This window comes from Conger conger, chromosome 4 (genome assembly GCF_963514075.1).
Source record: "Conger conger chromosome 4, fConCon1.1, whole genome shotgun sequence".
NCBI classification, from domain to species: domain Eukaryota; kingdom Metazoa; phylum Chordata; class Actinopteri; order Anguilliformes; family Congridae; genus Conger; species Conger conger.
Genome location: NC_083763.1, coordinates 79,380,233 through 79,402,732, shown reverse-complemented (window position 1 = coordinate 79,402,732; position 22,500 = coordinate 79,380,233). Strand labels below are relative to the sequence as shown.

At 46.8% G+C, this 22,500-nt stretch overlaps 3 protein-coding genes across 6 annotated transcripts in view; 2 read left to right on the top strand and 1 right to left on the bottom strand.

Annotated features, from left to right (window-relative positions):
• Nucleotides 1-4,624, top strand: part of ppat (phosphoribosyl pyrophosphate amidotransferase) — a 14,516-nt gene extending 9,892 nt beyond the window's left edge. For all 3 annotated transcript variants that reach the window (XM_061238137.1, XM_061238138.1, XM_061238135.1), the window contains 6 exons: nucleotides 1,165-1,231; nucleotides 1,481-1,632; nucleotides 2,314-2,441; nucleotides 2,524-2,745; nucleotides 3,117-3,237; nucleotides 3,793-4,624. In XM_061238137.1, coding sequence (XP_061094121.1) covers nucleotides 1,165-1,231; nucleotides 1,481-1,632; nucleotides 2,314-2,441; nucleotides 2,524-2,745; nucleotides 3,117-3,237; nucleotides 3,793-3,959 — 857 coding nt within the window. In that variant the 3' untranslated portion in view covers nucleotides 3,960-4,624. The remainder of the gene's footprint in view (nucleotides 1-1,164; nucleotides 1,232-1,480; nucleotides 1,633-2,313; nucleotides 2,442-2,523; nucleotides 2,746-3,116; nucleotides 3,238-3,792) is intronic.
• A 1,926-nt stretch (nucleotides 4,625-6,550) lies between these two features.
• On the bottom strand, nucleotides 6,551-14,290 carry si:dkeyp-117h8.4 (uncharacterized protein LOC572032 homolog). The gene is made up of 10 exons (XM_061237405.1): nucleotides 14,042-14,290; nucleotides 13,680-13,746; nucleotides 12,991-13,043; nucleotides 12,854-12,887; nucleotides 11,902-11,927; nucleotides 10,604-10,682; nucleotides 8,345-9,471; nucleotides 8,218-8,260; nucleotides 8,080-8,131; nucleotides 6,551-7,297 (listed from the first exon to the last, which is right to left on the bottom strand). The coding sequence occupies exons 1-10, from the start codon at nucleotides 14,117-14,119 to the stop codon at nucleotides 7,237-7,239; spliced, it is 1,620 nt and encodes a 539-aa protein (XP_061093389.1). The 5' UTR covers nucleotides 14,120-14,290; the 3' UTR covers nucleotides 6,551-7,236.
• A 2-nt stretch (nucleotides 14,291-14,292) lies between these two features.
• Nucleotides 14,293-22,500, top strand: part of aasdh (aminoadipate-semialdehyde dehydrogenase) — a 17,901-nt gene continuing 9,693 nt past the window's right edge. Inside the window, exons 1-5 of one of the 2 annotated variants that reach the window (XM_061237398.1) lie at nucleotides 14,293-14,691; nucleotides 14,838-14,958; nucleotides 16,634-17,082; nucleotides 17,575-17,767; nucleotides 19,933-20,159. In XM_061237398.1, the coding sequence (XP_061093382.1) occupies nucleotides 14,450-14,691; nucleotides 14,838-14,958; nucleotides 16,634-17,082; nucleotides 17,575-17,767; nucleotides 19,933-20,159 (1,232 nt within the window). In that variant the 5' untranslated portion in view covers nucleotides 14,293-14,449. Of the gene's footprint in view, nucleotides 14,692-14,837; nucleotides 14,976-16,633; nucleotides 17,083-17,574; nucleotides 17,768-19,932; nucleotides 20,160-22,500 lie in introns of both variants that reach the window. The other variant, XM_061237399.1, reaches the window with a different exon arrangement.

Sequence of the window (22,500 nt, the reverse complement as noted above, 5' to 3'; positions counted from 1 at the left end):
CCCGGCTTGTATTTGGGGGCCGGCCTTTATTTGCCCGAACCGGCCACGCCCCCGCCTATTATCCGAGGCCCGGCTTCAAATCGAATCCCAGACACAATTTGAGGATTTACTGTATATATAATTTGAACATAAACTCAATTTAACATAGACCTAGTTATATTTAAATCATAGATTATTTTGTAATAAAAAGATAACGGTGAGATTGGTACAATTTCAAATATGAATTGAGTGAGAGGAGATTGTATGGGCTATCTGTAATGTGTAGGCAGCTCATTTCTGTTGAAAAGCCAAACTCATCTAAACAACACTGCTCCCTTCCCCACTCACAAAGCAACTTTCCCTCCAAAATGGTAGCCAATCAAATAATCCCTGTATCAGGACTCCTTTGCATCTGCCCAGCAACAGCAACTTTCCCTCCAAAATTGTAACGAACTAAGAAATAACCACATTGAAATACCATGGTCCAATCAGGAAAATCAGTAAGGTTTCTGACACCCAATGGCATAATTCCACTGCACTACATGTGTGTGCCTCAGGGGGCGCAGAGAGCAAATAGACAAACACAGAAACACTTATTTTGCTTGGTTTACCCCATAAATGAGGACCTCTTGGCTCTATATGGCTCCAGATGCCATTAAAAGAAGAAACCAGTGAGGACCACCCAAAAGGTCCTCACTTGAAGGGTTCCAGTACCAGTACGTCGGTCCTCACTACTAGTGCAATACGAACACACACTGCATCTCTCTCTCTCTCACTCACTCACACACACACACACACACACACACAGCATCTCTCACATACACACACCGTATACACACACTCTGCATCTCTCTCTCACACAAACACACACACACTCTATCTCTCACACTCACACACACCGTATACATACACACACACACACACACACACACACCATCTCACATACAAACACATACTCACACACATACATTACATTACATTACAAGGTATTAACCTTGTTCATAAGGTTAGCTAAGATGGCTGACAGCTCTGTGTTTGTAGGGTTAGGTAAGATGGCTGACAGCTCTGTGTTTGTAGGGTTAGGTAAGATGGCTGACAGCTCTGTGTTTGTAGGGTTAGGTAAGATGGCTGACAGCTCTGTGTTTGGAGGGTTAGGTAAGATGGCTGACAGCTCTGTGTTTGTAGGAGATGGAGACACGGAGGGCTGGGTGGTGTCATCAGAGTCTTGCAGCTTCCAGTCCATCGGTGCACGGTGAGATCACATTACCTCAACCTTTTCCATTACCACGGTAACCTCTAACGGTCCATGTTGTGAAATACGTGGCTATTCCATAACGTTCATGATCGTTCACTTTCCAACATTATTTTATGAATCCTTAATATAGTACTGTTCATATTCAATACCCTGTGCATCTCCCATTAAATCCTCTGCTCCCCCTAGTGTTTAGTGTCTGCTAGGCCCGGTGCATTGTGGGAAGTGAGCGGTTTGTCCTGGTTGCAGGTATTACCGGGAGGTGGAACCGGGGGAGATAGTACAGATCTCTAAACACGGAGTGAAGACCCTCAGCGTGGTGCCCAGACCAGAGGGAGATCTCCCAGCTTTCTGCATATTTGAATACGTTTACTTCGCCAGACCTGACTCCATATTCGAAGGCAGGTCTTCCATTTTCCCTGTGTATTTGAAGGCACCCAATCTAGGCCCTGGTGCTCTCACTCCTGGACTAACCCTAACCCCACCCCAACTTTACCCTAACCAAAACCATAACCAAAAGCCCCAACCCAAACCAGACTAATCCCAGCACCAACCATAACCAAAACCATAGCCCCAAACCAGACTAACCACAAAACCAATCATAACCAAAACCATAACCCTAATTCAACCATCCACTGAACTCCTGTGTACGTCACACCCCTCCCCTCTTTGCCTCACTGGCTGCCTGTTACAGCTCATTTGGTTAAAAGCCATGGTACTGGCCTACAGGGCAGCGAATGGTACAGATCCACCTCACCTCCATTCAGTCTTCAGACCCTACAGCCAAGGGTTTCTGCCTCTACTATAGTTATTCCACATAGTAACCACTCTGTGTGGGGAAAAAATACTTCCCAATATCTATGCCAAATGTATCCTTGGCTAATTTCCATTTGTGCCCCCTTGGCCAACCTGAAGAAGCTCCCGTAATTCACTTTGTTAATCCTTTGAAAATGAATTTAAAAGCCTCAATCAGGTCTCCTTTTACTATTTTTGTACAATCTGGTTGCCTTTCTTTGAGCCTTTTCCAGCGCCTATATATATGTTATAGTCATGTTACTCAGTGGCGCCCTCTGCTGTTGCAGGTCAGATGGTGTACTCTGTCAGGCAGCGATGTGGACGGCAGCTGGCTCTCGAGGCTCCCACAGACGCAGATGTGGTCAGCACCGTTCCAGAGTCGGCCACGCCTGCTGCCCTGGGATACGCCCAGCAGGTGAGCCACAGGTGACAGGTGAGCATACCCTTGTTGCATGAAAGGCGCACGTTCAATGGGAGCATCTCTCTGTTCTTGGCAGGCGGGGCTGCCCTATGTGGAGGTGCTGTGTAAGAACCGGTATGTTGGAAGAACGTTTATCCAACCCAACACCCGCCTTCGGCAGCTGGGTGTAGCAAAGAAGTTTGGCGCTCTGACCGACAACTTCGCCGGCAAACGAGTTGTTCTCATCGACGACTCGATTGTCAGAGGAAACACGATATCGCCCATCATCAAACTGCTGAAAGAGGCGGGAGCAACTGAGGTGAGCCATCCTGGAAAAATAGTGAAGAATAAGCAAACTTTTCTGTAAATAATGTTTCTCTGTCGAGCACCCCCTTTGTGTAACTTTATACTGGGGCATGTGCATTTTCAACCATGTTCATTCTTAAATATTCCTTTTAATAAAACGGGAATAATAGGAATAAAATGGCTTCCTGGGGACGACATTGGCTCAGGTGGTAAGATCAGTCGTCTGGCAGTCGGAGGGTTGACGGTTCGATCCCCCGCCCTGGGCTTGTTGAAGTGTCCCTGAGCAAGACGCTGGTGTGCATAAGAATGGGTGAATGAGAAGCATCAATTGTACAGTGCTTTGGATAAAGGCGCTATATAAATGTACCGTTCACCACCCTGCAGGTCCACATCCGTGTCGCCTCTCCACCGATCCGCTTCCCTTGCTACATGGGCATCAACATCCCCACCAAAGAAGAGCTCATCGCCAACAAGCCTGAGTTTCAGGACATCGCCGGCTACATCGGTGAGTTTGTCAATGTCCAAATATTTATGGACCTGACTACGTAGAAAAACTAGAAAAAAATGTATACAGCAATGCCTTCGCATGTTTTGGTCAGTTCAAAAACAAGTCTTTGAAGTTTTAAAAAGAATGGTAGTTCTCTTTGAGTCTATTATGCCTTTTTGAAGAATGTTAAAATGTTATTGTAAACTTTCTATCTTACCATCTACTTGGTTGAATATCTGACACTTTTTGGTCATTTTCTGGCCAGGCCCAACTTTGGCATTGTATAATGTTTTAATAAATTATCTATTTCACTTAATTTTGCTTGTAGCCATTCTTAACCAAAAGGTCAGGTTTGTCCCTGCTTAAATGCCAAAGATATGATGCTCCAAAATCGCAATTTCCGCTTGTGACTTTTTGGGTACCGCCCCCCATTTCTTCAAGAGCAAATATCTCCAGAATGACAAACCCAATCAGGCGAATGCATGTTCTCTATTGGATATATAAGGAACATTTACCCAAAGTTTGAGCAGAATTGGAGTGGTAGTGTAAATAAGGTGTGCTACCTGTGTGCAGGTGCTACCAGTGTGCAGTACCTGTCTGTGGAGGGGCTGGTGGCGGCGGTTCAGGGAGGGATCCCCACGGAGAAGGACCAGACCGAGTCCCACCGCAAACCCAGCTGGAGAGTGGGCCACTGTACCGCCTGTCTGACAGGAAAATACCCCGTAGAACTGGAGTGGTGATCTCACACACACACACACACACACACACACACACACACACACACACACACACACACACACACACCACACACCCATATATATATATACACACACTCTCACACACACACACACACACACACCACACACACACACACATATATATATATATACACACACACACACACACACTCTCTCTCTCTCTCTCTCTCTCTCACACACACACACACACACACACACATATACACACACTCTCTCACACACACACACACACACACGCACATGCTCACATTGTGTAGTATAAAGTGTAAACACAAACATGTTTCACCTACAACATACACACAAAGTATCAAACGCCCAAATGGTACAGTATATGCACAAACATGAAAAATAGCAAACCCAAGATGCACACCAAACTGCATGGAAGCATTACACATACAAAGGGTGAAAGGCCAGTACAAGTATAACAACTTAAGAGCACACACACGTGGCATTCTGTACGCACACACCTGAAATCATGCCAAATTCAGGTTAATTCCACAACACTTCATAAGGTCTTTAAAGCCAGCCTCGTGGAGAATGTGCTAGCTCATCCAGGCTGCAGGTGGTTTGTTTTTCCCTGTATGCATTGGATATGCATGACTGATGTGTGGATTTTATACATTAAAGACACAGCCTTGGCTATACAATGAGTGTCATTCATGTCTACCATCTCCGCTGGTTTCTAAAGTATGTAAAGGGCTGTCACAACAAACCCCAAAAGATTACCTTTCTGAAGAGACCAGGATTATGCCTGTAGTCAAAAGGGTTCAAGAATAGTGACCATTTTATTTGGGGTATGTTATTTTCAAGCTTGTGTCAAGACAAGGGGGTGATACTTAAGGGGTTAAAGGTCACTGGGCTGGTGATTTAACCGCTTCTGATTTATGAGCTTCCCTGAATAGGCTGGTGATTTATGAGCTTCCCTGAATAGACTGGTGATTTATGAGCTTCCCTGAATAGACTGGTGATTTATGAGCTTCCCTGAATAGACTGGTGATTTATGAGCTTCCCTGAATAGACTGGTGATTTATGAGCTTCCCTGAATAGACTGGGCAGAACTCGAGAGCTGGAGAGAAGGTGCAGAATGCAGCGGGGGTGCAGTCTGGTTGGGGGGTATAGGGTGATGCAGTCTGGTTGGGGGGTATAGGGCGATGCAGTCTGGTTGGGGGGTATAGGGCGATGCAGTCTGGTTGGGGGGTATAGGGCGATGCAGTCTGGTTGGGGGGTATAGGGCGATGCAGTCTGGTTGGGGGGTATAGGGCGATGCAGTCTGGTTGGGGGGTATAGGGCGATGCAGTCTGGTTGGGGGGTATAGGGCGGTGCAGTCTGGTTGGGGGGTATAGGGTGGTGCAGTCTGGTTGGGGGGTATAGGGTGATGCAGTCTGGTTGGGGGGTATAGGGTGATGCAGTCTGGTTGGGGGGTATAGGGTGATGCAGTCTGGTTGGGGGGTATAGGGTGATGCAGTCTGGTTGGGGGGTATAGGGTGGTGCAGTCTGGTTGGGGGGTATAGGGGGATGCAGTCTGGTTGGGGGGTATAGGGGGATGCAGTCTGGTTGGGGGGTATAGGGGGATGCAGTCTGGTTGGGGGGTATAGGGCGGTGCAGTCTGGTTGGGGGGTATAGGGCGATGCAGTCTGGTTGGGGGGTATAGGGCGATGCAGTCTGGTTGGGGGGTATAGGGCGATGCAGTCTGGTTGGGGGGTATAGGGCGATGCAGTCTGGTTGGGGGGTATAGGGCGATGCAGTCTGGTTGGGGGGTATAGGGCGATGCAGTCTGGTTGGGGGGTATAGGGTGATGCAGTCTGGTTGGGGGGTATAGGGGGATGCAGTCTGGTTGGGGGGTATAGGGTGATGCAGTCTGGTTGGGGGGTATAGGGCGGTGCAGTCTGGTTGGGGGGTATAGGGCGATGCAGTCTGGTTGGGGGGTATAGGGTGATGCAGTCTGGTTGGGGGGTATAGGGGGATGCAGTCTGGTTGGGGGGTATAGGGTGATGCAGTCTGGTTGGGGGGTATAGGGGGATGCAGTCTGGTTGGGGGGTACAGGGCGGTGCAGTCTGGTTGGGGGGTACAGGGCGATGCAGTCTGGTTGGGGGGTACAGGGCGGTGCAGTCTGGTTGGGGGGTACAGGGGGATGCAGTCTGGTTGGGGGGTATAGGGTGATGCAGTCTGGTTGGGGGGTATAGGGTGATGCAGTCTGGTTGGGGGGTATAGGGGGATGCAGTCTGGTTGGGGGGTATAGGGTGATGCAGTCTGGTTGGGGGGTATAGGGGGATGCAGTCTGGTTGGGGGGTATAGGGTGATGCAGTCTGGTTGGGGGGTATAGGGTGATGCAGTCTGGTTGGGGGGTATAGGGGGATGCAGTCTGGTTGGGGGGTATAGGGTGATGCAGTCTGGTTGGGGGGTATAGGGCGATGCAGTCTGGTTGGGGGGTATAGGGGGATGCAGTCTGGTTGGGGGGTATAGGGCGGTGCAGTCTGGTTGGGGGGTATAGGGGGATGCAGTCTGGTTGGGGGGTATGGAGGCCTGCTGTAGTGTAGTACTGAAGTTGCCAAACAGATTAATTAATAGTACTGTTCATATTGAAAATGACTTTTTATTTTATTAAAAATGAAATCGTATTTCTTTAAGCAAAGCAAACGCATACATTTTTGTACAAGACATAGACAATACTCAATGACCACAACACCAGTGTAACACACAACTAGCCCAATCACGACATCATGCAGTTACAGCTCAACAGTGAGGAGATCATGAGGGCTACCGAATAAAATTATACATACTGCCTTCAATTCTCTAGCAATATCAATGTCACAAGACCAGAAGGAAATTAGATGTTTCAGATACTACAGCTGGAGACCTGTGGACCAAAGTAAAGAAACCTTTCACCATAGAATGCAGAAGTGTGCAGGAGCACTGGGCTTTCACCATAGAATGCAGAAGTGTGCAGGAGCACTGGGCTTTCACCATAGAATGCAGGAGCACTGGGCTTTCACCATAGAATGCAGGAGCACTGGGCTTTCACCATAGAATGCAGGAGCACTGGGCTTTCACCATAGAATGCAGGAGCACTGGGCTTTCACCATAGAATGCAGGAGCACTGGGCTTTCACCATAGAATGCAGGAGCACTGGGCTTTCACCATAAAATGTAGGAGCGCACGGCTTTCACCATAGAATGCAGGAGCGCACAGCTTTCACCATAGAATGCAGGAGCGCAGGTGAGAGTCACTCTCACTGATAAAGGTGGTGGTATGAGTAGGGTCACCAGGCTGTGGCTCCCTTGGTCACTGGTAGACCGTACAGAAGCCGCCTTCGAGATGAACTGTGGGAGAGAGAGAGAGCCATGGTTATGTCCAACCATTACACTGAAGACAGGCAACACATTTCCCTTTGTAACAGAATGATTGGCAGCGGACGTAATCACTAAATTGTAAAGTTAAAGTGCAGACTGCCAACTTTAATTTTAGTATTTACATCCATACTGGATGACTCCAGCCCTTTTTATACATAGTCCCCCATTTCAGTAAATAACTAAATGGATACTAAACAAAAGTCCATGTCCATAACAGCATTTGATAAGTGCCAGTAATGGGTGTGAGATGTGTGACCACTCCATTTTGCTCAAACTTTGTGTGTATATGTTCTTTATATATTCAATAGAGAACATGCAACATATAAGCCTCATTGAATTTGTTGTTCTAAACATATTTGTTTCTTAAATAAGGGGGGGTGGTATTTGGAGCATATCTTTGGCATTAAAGCAGGGAAAACGTACTCAGATTATGAACTCATAACTCATTTTCATAGTACTGCTCAGATAAAACATTTCCCTCCTTTAATACCAAAGATATGATCGACACGAACCCCAAAATCAACACAAGCCCCAATTTCCACTTGCGAGTTACTTTTTGGGGGTGACCCCCCCCCCCCCCCTTTGAAGAGCCAATATCACTATACAATATGGATGTGTGATTCAAAATCCAATGAGGCTGTGTTGCATGTTCTCTTTTGAATATATAAAGAACATTTCCACAAAGCTTGAGCAAAATTTGAATGGTGACTCCAAAAGTCATGGGATTACCCTATTCAGGGCTTTTAGATTACCTTGGTGAAAATCCCCTTGGCCAGGAGATACTGGATCTTACAGGAAACTTTCCTGTAGGAACATTAAATCAGTCACGTGATAAAAAAGCCGACATGCTGAAATTCGTTAAAGATGAAAATGAAAATCATAAAACGAACCCTCAGATTGAGCCCGGCTGGACCAGGCCGCACCCGTGTGTCTCTGGGGAAGGAGAGCAGGTGAACAGTTTAGGAGAGTCGGTGGAACCACACAGGTGAAGCCAGAACATATTTTACCCACACGCACCTGCGGACTGTGGGAACACGGGTCTTTCCGGAAGGCTCCACCCAACTGGTTGCTGTGGGAGTGTCCAGGGGAGACAGGGCTCATGGGAGCTGTAGTTTTGTGGGCAGCTCCCGCAGGCCTGCAGGGGCTCATGGGAGCTGTAGTCCTGTGGTAGTGAGGCCAGCTCTGCGGCGAGGGGGAGGGGCTCCCCTCCCGAAAGCGCTTGGGCTTGGGGGTGTTGGGCTCTGGCGCCCGGCCCCGCTTGCGAACCCGAGGGGAGAGAGGGGACAGGGCGAGAGCAGCCAGGGCACGGGGGAGCGGGGAGGAGAGGCTCGGGAGAGACCAGCCAGGTTTGGGCTGGCACACATAGCGCTGGTACAGCTCCTCAAACTGCTCATCCACCTGGGAGCGTGAGGCCGGGAACGCCCGGAACGCCGGGAATCCCGAGAAGGACCGCCGGCGCAGACACTGCTCACTGCAGGGGGGCGGAGCCTGACTGGGGCCCCTCTCCCACTGGGAGGGGCTAGCGACAGGGAGAGGCGGCCTCTGGGGCAAGGGGGAGGGGCTACTGTAAGGGGGATGTGGCTTGTGGGGCATGAGGGAGGGGCTACTGTAAGGGGGATGTGTCTTGTGGGGCATGGAGGAGGGGCTACTGTAAGGGGGAGGTGGCCTGTGGGGCATGGGGGAGGGGCTACTGTAAAGGGGAGGTGGCCTGTGGGGCAAGGAAGTGAGCCGTGAGGGAAAGCTCCGCTCCTGATAGGCTGGCCGGGAAGGCTGGTGGTGTGGCTGCAGGGTGTTCTGGGGGGAGGATCTGGGTGAAGCCCTGCTCACCGTGAAGGTGCGCGAGAGAGAGCCACTGTCCGTCACCACGGGACCTGCCCCCTGCCCCGCCCCTCCTGCCTGCAGACCCTGCCTCTGGGGGCGGAGTTTGAGGGCCTGGATCTGGGGGCGTGGTCTGCCTCGTCTGCGATATCTGCGCAGCACAGCATTGGCTGCCTCTGTCACAGCCTGCCTGCGCCAGGCCCCGCCCACCTTGCAGAGCATGCTGGGATACAGGTCCAGGAGGCTGCCCCGGCTGCTCAGCGTGCGCTCCAGCTCCTCGTCCTGCTGCTCCGGCTGCACTGCACTCCCGTCTGGGCCAGACTCCCCTAACACAGCAATTACACAGAGCAATCACACACAGCCAATCACCCCCATCACACACAGCCAATCACCCCCATTACACACAGACAATCACCCCATTACACACAGACAATCACCCCCGTTACACACAGACAATCACACCATTACACACAGACAATCACCCCCGTTACACACAGACAATCACCCCCGTTACACACAGACAATCACCCCATTACACACAGACAATCACCCCCGTTACACACAGACAATCACACCATTACACACAGACAATCACCCCCGTTACACACAGACAATCACCCCCGTTACACACAGACAATCACCCCCGTTACACACAGACAATCACCCCCGTTACACACAGACAATCACCCCCGTTACAATCACCCCCATTACACACAGAGAATCACCCCCATTACACACAGACAATCACCCCCATTAGACAATCACACCCATTACACACAGACAATCACCCCCATTTCACACAGACAATCACCCCCATTACACACAGACAATCACACCCATTACACACAATCACCCCCATTACACACAGACAATCACACCCATTACACACAATCACCCCCATTACACACAGACAATCACACCCATTACACACAGACAATCACACCCATTACACACAATCACACCCATTACACACAGACAATCACAGCAACTGTGGCCCCAAATTCGCCAGCTGTGCTGCTTGTGTATTTTAGGGTTAGCAGTTTGTTTTAGAAAGTGAATACGGTTGTGTGAGATCAGTAAAGTCATTTTAGATCAGTGAAATGTGCCTCTTGTGTATTTTAGGGTTAGAGTTAGTCGTTTATTTTAGAAAGTGTGTAGTCGTGTGAGATCAGTGAAACATTGTGGAACGATATTGTTACGGTGTGTATGCTTGTAGAACTTTGTGTCATCACAGCGGTCATTATGGTTTGTAGTTAAAGTGCTTGGTGTGATGCTAACTTAAAACACAAACACAGACAAACACAGACAAACGCACACAAACACACACAAACACACACAAACACACACAAACACACACAGGAAACACACAGGAAACACACAGGAAACACACAGGAAACACACACCAGAAACACACACCAGAAACACAGCTATAAGAAGCGAGCACACGGAGGCTCTTACAGGAAGCGGTTTCAGAGGTTCTCTCCATCTGGGATTCAGAAACAGAAGGGTCATCGCAGCAGGTCTGGGTCTCGTCCAGCTGCAGGCAGAGCTTTAGATCAGAGAGAAACACACACACATCTACATCCTCTACACACACACGCTCACACACACTCACTCACACACTCACACTCTCACACACTCACACACTCACACACACACATCTACATCCTCTACACACACACGCTCACACGCTCACACACTCACACACTCACACACTCACACACTCACACACTCACATCTACATCCTCTACACACACACGCTCACACGCACACACACACACACACACACATCTACATCCTCTACACACACACGCTCACACACTCACTCACACACTCACACACACACACACACACACACACACACACACACACATCTACATCCTCTACACACACACGCTCACACACACTCACTCACACACTCACACACTCACACACATCTACATCCTCTACACACACACGCTCACACACTCACATCTACATCCTCTACACACACACGCTCACACGCACACACACACACACACACACATCTACATCCTCTACACACACACGCTCACACACACACACACACACAGCCCATGCACACACACACACACACGCCGCCCAAACACACAGCTACGCATACACACACACATCTACATCCTCTACACACACACACACACACACACACCGCCCAAACACACACACACACACACACACACACACACTCACACACAGCCCATGCACACACACGCCGCCCAAACACACACACACACACACTCACACACAGCCCATGCACACACACACACACACACACACACACACCGCCCAAACACACAGCTACACATACACACACACACACACACACACACATCTACATCCTCTACACACACACACGCCGCCCAAACCCAAACACACACACACACCGCACAAACACACAGCTATACATACACACACACACATCTACATCCTCTACACACACACACACACACACACACACCGCCCTTAACACACAGCTACATACACACACACACACACTCACACAGAGCCCATACACACACACACACCGCCCAAACACACAGCTACATACACACACACACATCTACATCCTCCACACACACACACACACACACACACACCACCCAAACACACAGCTACATACACACACACACACTCACACACCACCCAAACACACAGCTACACACACACACACACACACACACACACACACACACAAAGTCATTTGATTCAAGTGCCACAACATGGAATGAGAACCTTACTTGAATATCTCCACTGGTGTCTTGTCCTACAAATATTAAAGAAATATCAAATTACACAATTATATCCATACAAATGTCCCACATTGATGTTTTTACAGTTTTGTTTACAATCACTTTGACATTAATTTGACTCAGAACCTTGAGGTCATTTTTCAGAATGGATAATCAAAATGCAATTTTCAAAACTCAGCACTTTTTTCAATTGCTGGAATACAATACACATAAACCAAAAATAATTTGTTCGCTGAACCAAATCACTTGTTTACATACACAACTTAACTTTCAAAGTATTAGCCTTTGAAAATGAAGTAACACATTACATATGATACAACTGTCTTTTCATTAATTACAATGCATCTAACTATCAATAAATCCAACTATTATAAGTGTAACAATACTCCTAAAGCATAGTTTTATGGAAACGGATTACTGTTACAATTCCATGTATAGATCATGAATGATTTAGGATAAAGAAATCTATTGACACATCTATTGACATTGATCTATTGAAATCTATTGAATCTATTGAAAATGATCTATTTTAACACATTGGATGTAATATTTCATCACCATCCGTTATCAGAGGAGTGGTGGATTCCACTCTTCTACGGTCTCCACTATTCCTTTTATTTGGAACCACAAAAAGAACCATAATGAAAGGCATATCAAGTATTTCTACTGCAATATTAAAGTATTATAAAAACAACTAAACAGTGAAGCTATAGGTATGTTGTGTGTAGGTGATCAAAACTATTTTTAATTTAGTATTTCATGATAAATGAGTTATTTAACCAATGCTTTTGGAATTAGAAGATTTATTCACACGAATGCACAATGCAAGGTTTTGAACAGGCGGACAGGCGTTATAAGTGCTGACCGTTTCGATTCTTGTGTCTAAAGTTTTTAAAACTAAGCACAAATTTGTGAGATTATCGCCAAAGTGATTCCATACCTCGGGCGGAAATTCCTGTGGAATCTGCAATGGTCTAGAAGAGAAAGAGAGGGTGTTATGGGCACAGCACCTTTCTAGGGCCTGAGATCAACCTCTGCTCACCTTCTGAGATGGACCCAGAAGAGCACCCACCATACCTTCAGCGACCTCATCTGTCTTTCAACCTCTTCTCCATTCCAAGGTCGGATTCCTGAAATAGCACCATAATTAAAGCTACAGGGCTACCGATCAACGAAGGGAGACCGTCAGTGTAGACCATTCAGGGGTAGTATTCTCAGGGATCCCACTATGCCAATCAAGATCTTTTCAATTCAATTTATTTTTGTATAACGCTTTTCACAGGAGACTGTCTCAAAGACCTTTTACAGCGTAACACACAGAATAATTAAACATAGCAGCCCTAAACCCCCAATAGCCGATGAGGTAAGCGACTCCATTAGGGAAGAAATACCCTCGAACAGGGCTTTCAATCACACAATTTTCTTTCCGTTTTCACTCGCGCATTCTTAGTTAGCTAACGTTACGCTTGTCACTACGATATCTTTATTTGACTGACGACTGAGCAACACTAGAATATTATGCTAATCTACTGACCGGATTGCTAGCACTATTCTACTGACTAGATTACAACATAGCAGAATATTGAGTTGAGATACTGAACTGATGTAAAATTGAAATAATAGTGGGATGTGACACTTCTTAAGCTTGTGAATAATATGTTAATCGCTTGCACTATTTCACTGAGAAAAAGTAAAGTTGCTCTAGAATACAGTGCTAATGGCCATATCTAATCCAGTGACGCTTCAACAATCGAACATTACGTTACCTTCTTCCGTACGGCAAGTCATGGACTGCAAACACACTTCCACACCTGAGCCATCAACTCTGGAGTACTGATGATGTAGAGACGATAGGGAGAGCCAAAGACAAAAGGCGACACACTGATCACACGAAGTTCTGTATGTATTTCAGCCAATTAATGACAACAAAGTCAACTTTAAAACGCGAGGTGTGAAACGAATTAAAACCAGAAGGAAGCTATTCCAAGTTTACCCCACGCCCGCAAACGTTAGCTAGTTAACTTCCCTGCTGAAACAAACAGCTCAAGGTGGGAGCTGGTATTTCAAGATTTTCGTAGCTGGATTTTACAGCAGGGTTATGTAGGAAATCTGAAAGGCCCAAACTCACCTTTTCAAAAATTCGCTCCAACGTATTCCTGAAAACATTGTCGTTGTCTTTCATATACATTTTGATATGATTATCCATACTTCATTCTTTGTGTGTGGCAGCGCTATGAAAACAAAAACACGAACTTTTCATCACACGTTTACAAGTTGACTAGCAAACGAATTCAAACTATTTCCTACAGAAAACATTCAAAGCTGATTGGATTTGAAGTTGCGACGTAACGAACCGTCATACGATTCGTCACCCACATGCGACAGAGAACATAAGCATGAACTGCAGGGTTCAGCGGTAGCTATGACCTAATAATGCGAGCTGAATCTGACAGGCCTTTTATGTTATGGTATATTTTTTTATATATTTATATTTTTATTTTATTGGAACATCGGCTCTTTATTTTTCACTGTTAATATGGACAGGAGTGATAAAACGTTGTATGAAATGGTTCAGAAGGCGGCATCTCTGCACAGTACTAGAATCGCTGTCAGTTTTGACAGCTGCACCGAAACGGGAACCACATCGCGTACGTACAACGAGCTTCTTTCATTAGCGAATGAATTAAGCAGTCGACTGAAGGAGCACAGCCACCAAAGCGGGCTGATATGTGGCTTATACTGTCACCCAGGAATCAACCTTCCGAACTGGATTCTAGGGTATGTGTACGGAAAACTGTTTAATCTGTTATTGTTACTGGTCTGTCTGTACTATTGCCTGGTGTTGAGAAATATGAATATATTGAAGTCAAACATATTTATACGTGCAGCTTTTTTTTTTTTGGATAACTTTTGTCTGAAAACAGAATCTTACAGCTCCCAGCCGCCTATGCTCCCCTGGATCCAGACTCGCCCCCGTATCTGTGCGTCCGGCTGATGGAGCGGTGTCGGCTGAGATGCGTTGTGGTACAAAGCGATCTGATACAGGTAAACATCTGATACAGGTAAAGCAGCACTTCACTGGGCCACTCCATAAAGGGTGGTATCATACACACCAGACCTGGGTCAAGTGTAATTGTTTTGTATTCCGATACATTTCTATGCTTTACTGGGCTTGTCTGGTGAATTGGAACCTATGAAATACTCTCAAACAATTCAAACCCAGCTTTCTGGTTCTCTTGGTTGGCAGTACCAGGCAAGATCAAATGAGTAGAGAAAAGTATTTGAATCCTAAATAGTTACATATTTGGCCTGGATCTGATACAGTGTTTTGCAGATAAGACTGCTCCTGTACACAGTACTGTCTTACTGGTGTGACCTTGTCCTTACAGGTAGAGTAGACAAGTATGTTCAGAGTTCTAAATGTTAAGAGAATTCACAAACAAGAAATGGTTTTGCTTAGAACTTTGATGTCAGACTCCTGGTGCTAGTTTTCAATGTGTTTTAGTGGCAGTGACACCACCGCGGTGGTGCACAGCTGAAGCAGTGGACCTTGATGCAGGCTTCAGTTTGTTGCACTTGCACAGCGAACCCCAGTCCTTCCAAAGCTGAGGTTGGCCGGCACACGGGGAGTGGCATAATTGGCTCGCCGCTCCAAGGTTGGGGGGAGGGACTCGGCTTACACAATAACAAGATAGGGAGGGCTTAACCTCGTTTATATCAGCCACCACTGCCACACTGTAATGTACTAACCCATACCTATGTGATGGTGGCCTGTAGGGCCGGCCTGTAGCGTAGTGGTTAAGGTAAATGACTGGGACACCCAAGGTCGGTGGTTCAAATCCCAGTGTAGCCACAATAAGATCCGCACAGCCGTTGGGCCCTTGAGCAAGGCCCTTAACCCTGCATTGCTCTAGGGGAGGATTGTCTCTTGCTTAATCTAATCAACTGCACATCGCTCTGGATAAGAGCGTCTGCCAAATGGCACAAATGTAATGTAATGTGGTGTGTGAGTGTGTGTATAAATGAGTGAATGAGAATCATCAATTGTACAATGCTTTGGATAAAGGCACTATATAAATGCCAATCATTTACCTCAGGTACATTTATGATATCTTCCCTTCATTTTCAGGCAAACCAGAGTATCAATCATCAAGTTTTGTTATGTCGATGTCATGTGGATCTAATCTTTTTTTTCTTTTCATATCGTCTCTGATAGTGTCTTTATATTTCATGTTGGTATTGGTTGGTTGTGGTTGGTTGTGGTTGGCATGGGTTGGTTGTGGTTGGCATGGGTTGGTTGTGGTTTGTTGTGGTTGGTATGGGTTGGTTGTGGTTGGTATGGGGTGGTATGGGTTGGTATGGGTTAGTTGTGGTTGGTATGTGTTGGTTGTGGTTGGTTGTGGTTGGTATGGGTTGGTATGGGTTAGTTGTGGTTGGTATGGGTTGGTTGTGGTTGGTTGTGGTTGTTGTGGTTGTTGTGGTTGGTTGTGGTTGGTTGTGGTTGTTGTGGTTGGTATGGGTTGGTTGTGGTTGGTTGTGGTTGGTATGGGTTGGTTGTGGTTGGTTGTGGTTGTTGTCATTTGTGATATTGTGTCTGCAGGCCCTGTTGGTGCTCTGTGCATCTGCACAATATGGCCATGGTTTGTTTTGAGTGATGTCATGGAATACTATGAATTATCTCAATGCTGATGTGTACTGCTATCCTCCTTCTATTGCACAGAGATTCCACACAGCCTTTTCCCCACACCTGCCTGTCGAAGTGTGTGCGGTGTGGCACAGTCAGGGACTCACGCTGGTGAAGGTACAGCCCAACAATGAGAGACAGACAGAGCGGCAGGACGAGGGGAGATCTCAGACAGAGTGGCAGGACGAGGGGAGATCTCAGACAGAGCGGCAGGACGAGGGGAGATCTCAGACAGAGTGGCAGGACGAGGGGAGATCTCAGACAGAGCGGCAGGACGAGGGGAGATCTCAGACAGAGCGGCAGGACGAGGGGAGCTCTGTGAGGTGTAAGAAGGACCTACAGGGGCAGCAGGGTGAGAGGCCCTGGCTCAGCCCAGCCAGTCTGGGTTCGCTGGCCTACGTGCTGCACACCTCTGGAACCACCGGCCTGCCCAAGACCGTTCGAGTGCCACACCACTGCATTGTGCCCAACATCCTGCACCTCAGGTCAGTCTGCATGCTGGGAGATCACTTCCTTTATGTGGCCAGACTGGATTGATTAACCAACTGTTTGCATGGTCATTTACTTCCAGGTTTGTACTGTTAAGATCTTGAGCCAAGCATATCTGAGATTGAGCAAATTTGGAAGAAAAAATTACTCTGATTTAATTTACCTTTTAATAACATTAATGTAAAAATAGTAATAGACATAAGAATGTCAGAGAATGTATTCATATTTATAATGTTGATGGTATTACTTTTCTGAAAAATGGCCTGGAGAATGTGAAAGGGAGTGTGTCCTCTGTAAAAGGTGTGTTCTCTGTGTAAGGGGTGTGTCCTCTGTAAAAGGTGTGTTCTCTGTGTAAGGGGTGTGTCCTCTGTAAAAGGTGTGTTCTCTGTGTAAGGGGCGTGTCCTCTGTAAAAGGTGTGTTCTCTGTGTAAGGGGCATGTCCTCTGTAAAAGGTGTGTTCTCTGTGTGAGGGGTGTGTTCTCTTGCAGATCTCTGTTCCAGGTGACTGCAGAGGATGTCGTGTTTATGGCATCTCCTCTGACCTTCGACCCCTCTGTCGTGGAGATGTTTTTGTCTCTGTCATCAGGGGCGTGTCTTCTGATTGTTCCCACGGTGATCAAAAAGGTCCCTGATAGGCTGGTTCAGGTTCTGTTCAAACGCCACAGGATAACGGTTTTACAGGTGAGTCCTACAGGTGAGTCCTATAGGTGGGAGTGTCACACAACACAGGAACGTACAGTGAGCACATGGGATAGTGACACGTCTTTTGTTATTTTGGTTCTGTCAGAGATGTTCTCAGCACATTGAGTTCTGTCAGAGATGTTCTCAGCACATTGAGTTCTGTCAGAGATGTTCTCAGCACATTGAGTTCTGTCAGAGATGTTCTCAGCACATTGAGTTCTGTCAGAGATGTTCTCAGCACATTGAGTTCTGTCAGAGATGTTCTCAGCACATTGAGTTCTGTCAGAGATGTTCTCAGCACATTGAGTTCTGTCAGAGATGTTCTCAGCAGATTGAGTTCTGTCAGAGATGTTCTCAGCACATTGAGTTCTGTCAGAGATGTTCTCAGCACATTGAGTTCTGTCAGAGATGTTCTCAGCAGATTGAGTTCTGTCAGAGATGTTCTCAGCAGATTGAGTTTGAAAGGATACAATGGCATTGGAGTGTCAGCTTTAATTTGAGGGTATTTTCATCCATATCGAATTAACTGTTTAGCAATGACAGCACCTTTTGTACAAGTATTTGTTGGCATCACAGATATGTTTTGTTAGGCAGGTGTATTAATTTGTGTTGGCAGTGAATGCGGAAGAGAGCTGTTGATGTCCAGTCTAGACATGGTCTTTAGAGATTGATGTTGGGGTGACAACACAAGGAAGAGAGCAGTGTTGATGACTGGCATAAGAAACTCAGAAAATCATGTAAATCAATCAATCAGGAACATTGCAAAAACCCTGGGCATTCCCAAGCTAGCAGTTTAATTCATTATTAACAAGAAGAAAAAAAAACTAGTCAATCATGTCAAAAAACTTGGTAGACCAAGAGAGAACACTGTAGTGGATGACCGGAGAATACTCTCTATGGTGAAAAAACCCACCTGACAACAGCCCAACAGATCAAAAACACTATCCTGGAATGCAGGTGTAGATGTTCAAAGACTACCATATGTAGAAGACACCAGCAGGACTGCAGAGGGTAAGCCTGAAGAACAGAAAGGCGGGATTACAGTTTAATGAGACAAATATTAACGTACCAGAGTGATGGAAAGAGGAAAGTGTGGAGAAAAATGGCTTTGGTCCTGTATGGCTGCCAGTGGAATGGGCTCACTTGTCTTCATTCATGATATGACTCCAGACAGAAGTAGAACAATGAATTCTGAAGTCTTGAGAAATATTTTATCTGTTCAGATACAACCAAGTGCCTCCAAACTTATTGAACAGCACTTCATCAGGCAACAAGACAATGACCCAAAACATACTGCTATTTTTGATGGCCAAAAGGTGGAAAATGACTTGACTTGACTGGTCGAGTCGATCACTGGATCTGAATCCATTTTTACATGCGGAAGAGAAGACTGAAGGCAAAAGGTCCCGGAAACAAGCATGAGCTGAAGAGGACTGCAGTGCATCAACACTAACCCTAACCCAGCGTCTGGTGAGGTCCATGCTTTGCAGACTTCAAGCAGTCATTGGATATGCAATCAAATATTACATTACATGACATGAGGTAATGGCCATTCAGCGTCCGACTGAAGGCTGGTCGCCTTTTCCTACCTAAGTGTACCTACTGCTTACTTTGCCTAAAAGTCAGGTCATCCAGTATGGAATAAAATACCCATCTGTCAACCTCATTGACATCCTTTCACACTCAGAACCAAAATAACAAATAACTGTATGTGGAGCAAAGAGTCTTACAGGTGATAGACAATCATACAGGTGTAACAACTTAGAGACAGTGTACAGATTAGTGTGTAGAAGATGTGTGTTATGGCTGTTGGGTTTGGGTAGGGGTCAGTAACTGTTGTCATGGAGAGCCACAGGGTGTGCTGGTTTTTGCTGGTTTTCACCTTAAAATGAGTAACTGATTCAAACCCAAGAAACTGGGTGAGCTGAGTTAACTGAGTAATCGAATGCTTTCATTGATAAATTGAGTGATTAACCAGCACCCTGCGGCTCTGCAGGACCAGGGTGGTCAAACCCTAGGTTAGGGTTATGCGTAGGAGGCGGTAGGGTTAGGGTTAGGGTTAGGGTTATGCGTAAGAGGCGGTAGGGTTAGGGTTAGGGTTATGTGTAGCAGGCGGTAGGCTACAGAGTGTGTGTGCAATGCTAATGCTAACGCTATGTTTGCAGGCCACACCCACTCTTCTGGGGCGCTTTGGGGGACGTGCACTGCGGAGGGTGGTGCTGAGTGCTGCCTCCCCCCTGCGGGTCCTGGCCCTGGGGGGCGAGGCCTGCCCCCCCCTGTCTGTGCTGCGGAGCTGGAGGGGCGAGGGGAACTCCACCCAATTCTTTAACCTGTACGGCACCACAGAGGTCTCCTGCTGGGCAACCTGCCACCAACTTCACTTGGACAACCTGTACGTACTAACCCCCACCCTAACACGAACCCCCACCCTAAAACACAGGCCCCACCTTAACCCTAACCCCCACCCTAACACTAACCACCACCCTAACACACAGGCCCCACCTTAACCCTAACCCCCACCCTAAAACACAGGCCCTACCTTAACACTAACCCCCACCCTAAAACACAGGCCCCACCTTAACCCTAACCCCCACCCTAACACTAACCCCAACCCTAAAAGACAGGCCCCACCTTAACACTAATCCCCACCCTAACACTAACCCTAACCCCCACTAGGGCTGGGTATCGTTCCTGAGTTTCGATACCGGTACCAAAACGATACTTTTTTCGATACCTATGTAAATAAAAGCACATTTCGTAATGCAATAGCCTGAAAATGTTTTTACTATTATGCAAGTCTTTTTACATTAGTTTTTCCAAATAGAAAGAGTCCAAATGTTATTCATTTTAAGTGTGAAATGTTTATTGTTTCTTTTTCACTTGAACAACTATTAAACTACTAAATTAACTATTAAATATTTAATTAGAACTGCAAAACATGCACAAGTGCAAGTGCAAAAGTACTTGTAAATAAACAAAGTATGTGCATTTATGCAGTTTAAAAATAAAAAAGGCAATAGAAAGTACTTTTAAATTAAATAAAACCAATGTGCAAAATGCAATGTTAAATAGAAAATAAAATTACTATAAAATGGATATTGTAAAACCAAAACAGTGAAGTAAAAACAGGAAGAAGCTTTAGCAATTCTCGTTAGCAAATTCCTTCTCCGGCATCATCTTCATCAGTCACCGTCGCCGACGACACTGTCGGGGTCGGGGATGAGGGTGGCACAGGCTGCGTGGATACGGGCGTTGTGGAAGCAGACTGTGCCCCACCACTTGTCGCCGTTTTTTTCTTCATGCAATCGAACACGGTGCAGCTCTGTTGTCTCAGGTTAATGCCGTGCACGATTAAATGCTTCATTAAATTGGAAGTGTTGCCTGTCTTGGCAGCTACTTTCTTATTGCAAATATTGCATTTTACGACGTCTTCCGTTTTTGTGAAATGTAGCCAGACCTTCGACCGTTGTTGTGACATTTTTTCACTCCGGTAAGTTTACCTCAGATGCGGTCCCGTGATGTGTACATTAGCTGAAGTGTCGCATGGACGCATTTGTTTTTCCACCCTCAGTCAGTCGCTACCTAGCGATCCAATCAGCGGCCACGTTCGATTTTAGAACAGATATGGTGATTGGATGAGAGACGAATTAAAACCTCATGTCAACAAAGGGCAACCAATCAGCAAGCCGGATCAACGAGCATTAGGGGAGTGTCTTTTCCTTGTTTTAAATGCCACAGACGCACATGGTTTTCACCTCGCGTATCCGAGAATACACTCTCTCGTGCATTGCTCGATGCGAATGGTTGGCAAATGCTGAACGCTGGGGCAGACCGAGTGCTACGACGTGTATTGTGCTTTATTGTGTCACTTTATGGGGTCATAAATGGGGTCGATACCCCCGTGAGTCAAAGTGACCCGTCGACGGTTCACTTTCGCCCTCTACTGGTTCAAGATATATACTTTACATATAAAAAAAAAAGTAAAGTACCGAAAGTTGGCACCGAATGTTTTGACATATTTCGGTGCTCGGTAGTACCGAAGTGATTCGGTCGGTGCCAAACAAGTACCGACCTTCGATACCCAGCCCTAACCCCCACCCTAACACACAGGCCCCACCTTAACCCTAACCCCACCCTAACACTAACCCCCACCCTAAAACACAGGCCCCACCTTAACCCTAACCCCCACCTTAACACTAACACTAACCCCCACCCTAAAACACAGGCCCCACCCTAACCCTAACCCCCACCCTAAAACACAGGCCCCACCTTAACACTAACCTCCACCCTAACACTAACCCTAACCCCCACCCTAACACACAGGCCCCACCTTAACCCTAACCCCACCCTAACACTAACCCCCACCCTAAAACACAGGCCCCACCTTAACCCTAACCCCCACCTTAACACTAACCCTAACCCCCACTCTAACACACAGGCCCCACCTTAACCCTAACCCCCACCCTAACACTAACCCTCCCCCTAAAACAGGCCCCACCTTAACACTAACCCCCACCCTAACACTAACCCTAACCCCCACCCTAACACACAGGCCCCACCTTAACCCTAACACCCACCCTAACACTAACCCTCCCCCTAAAACAGGCCCCACCTTAACACTAACCCCTACCCTAACACTAACCCTAACCCCCACCCTAAAACACAGGCCCCACCTTAACCCTAACACTAACCCCCACCCTAACACAAACCCCCACCTTAACACTTACCCCCAC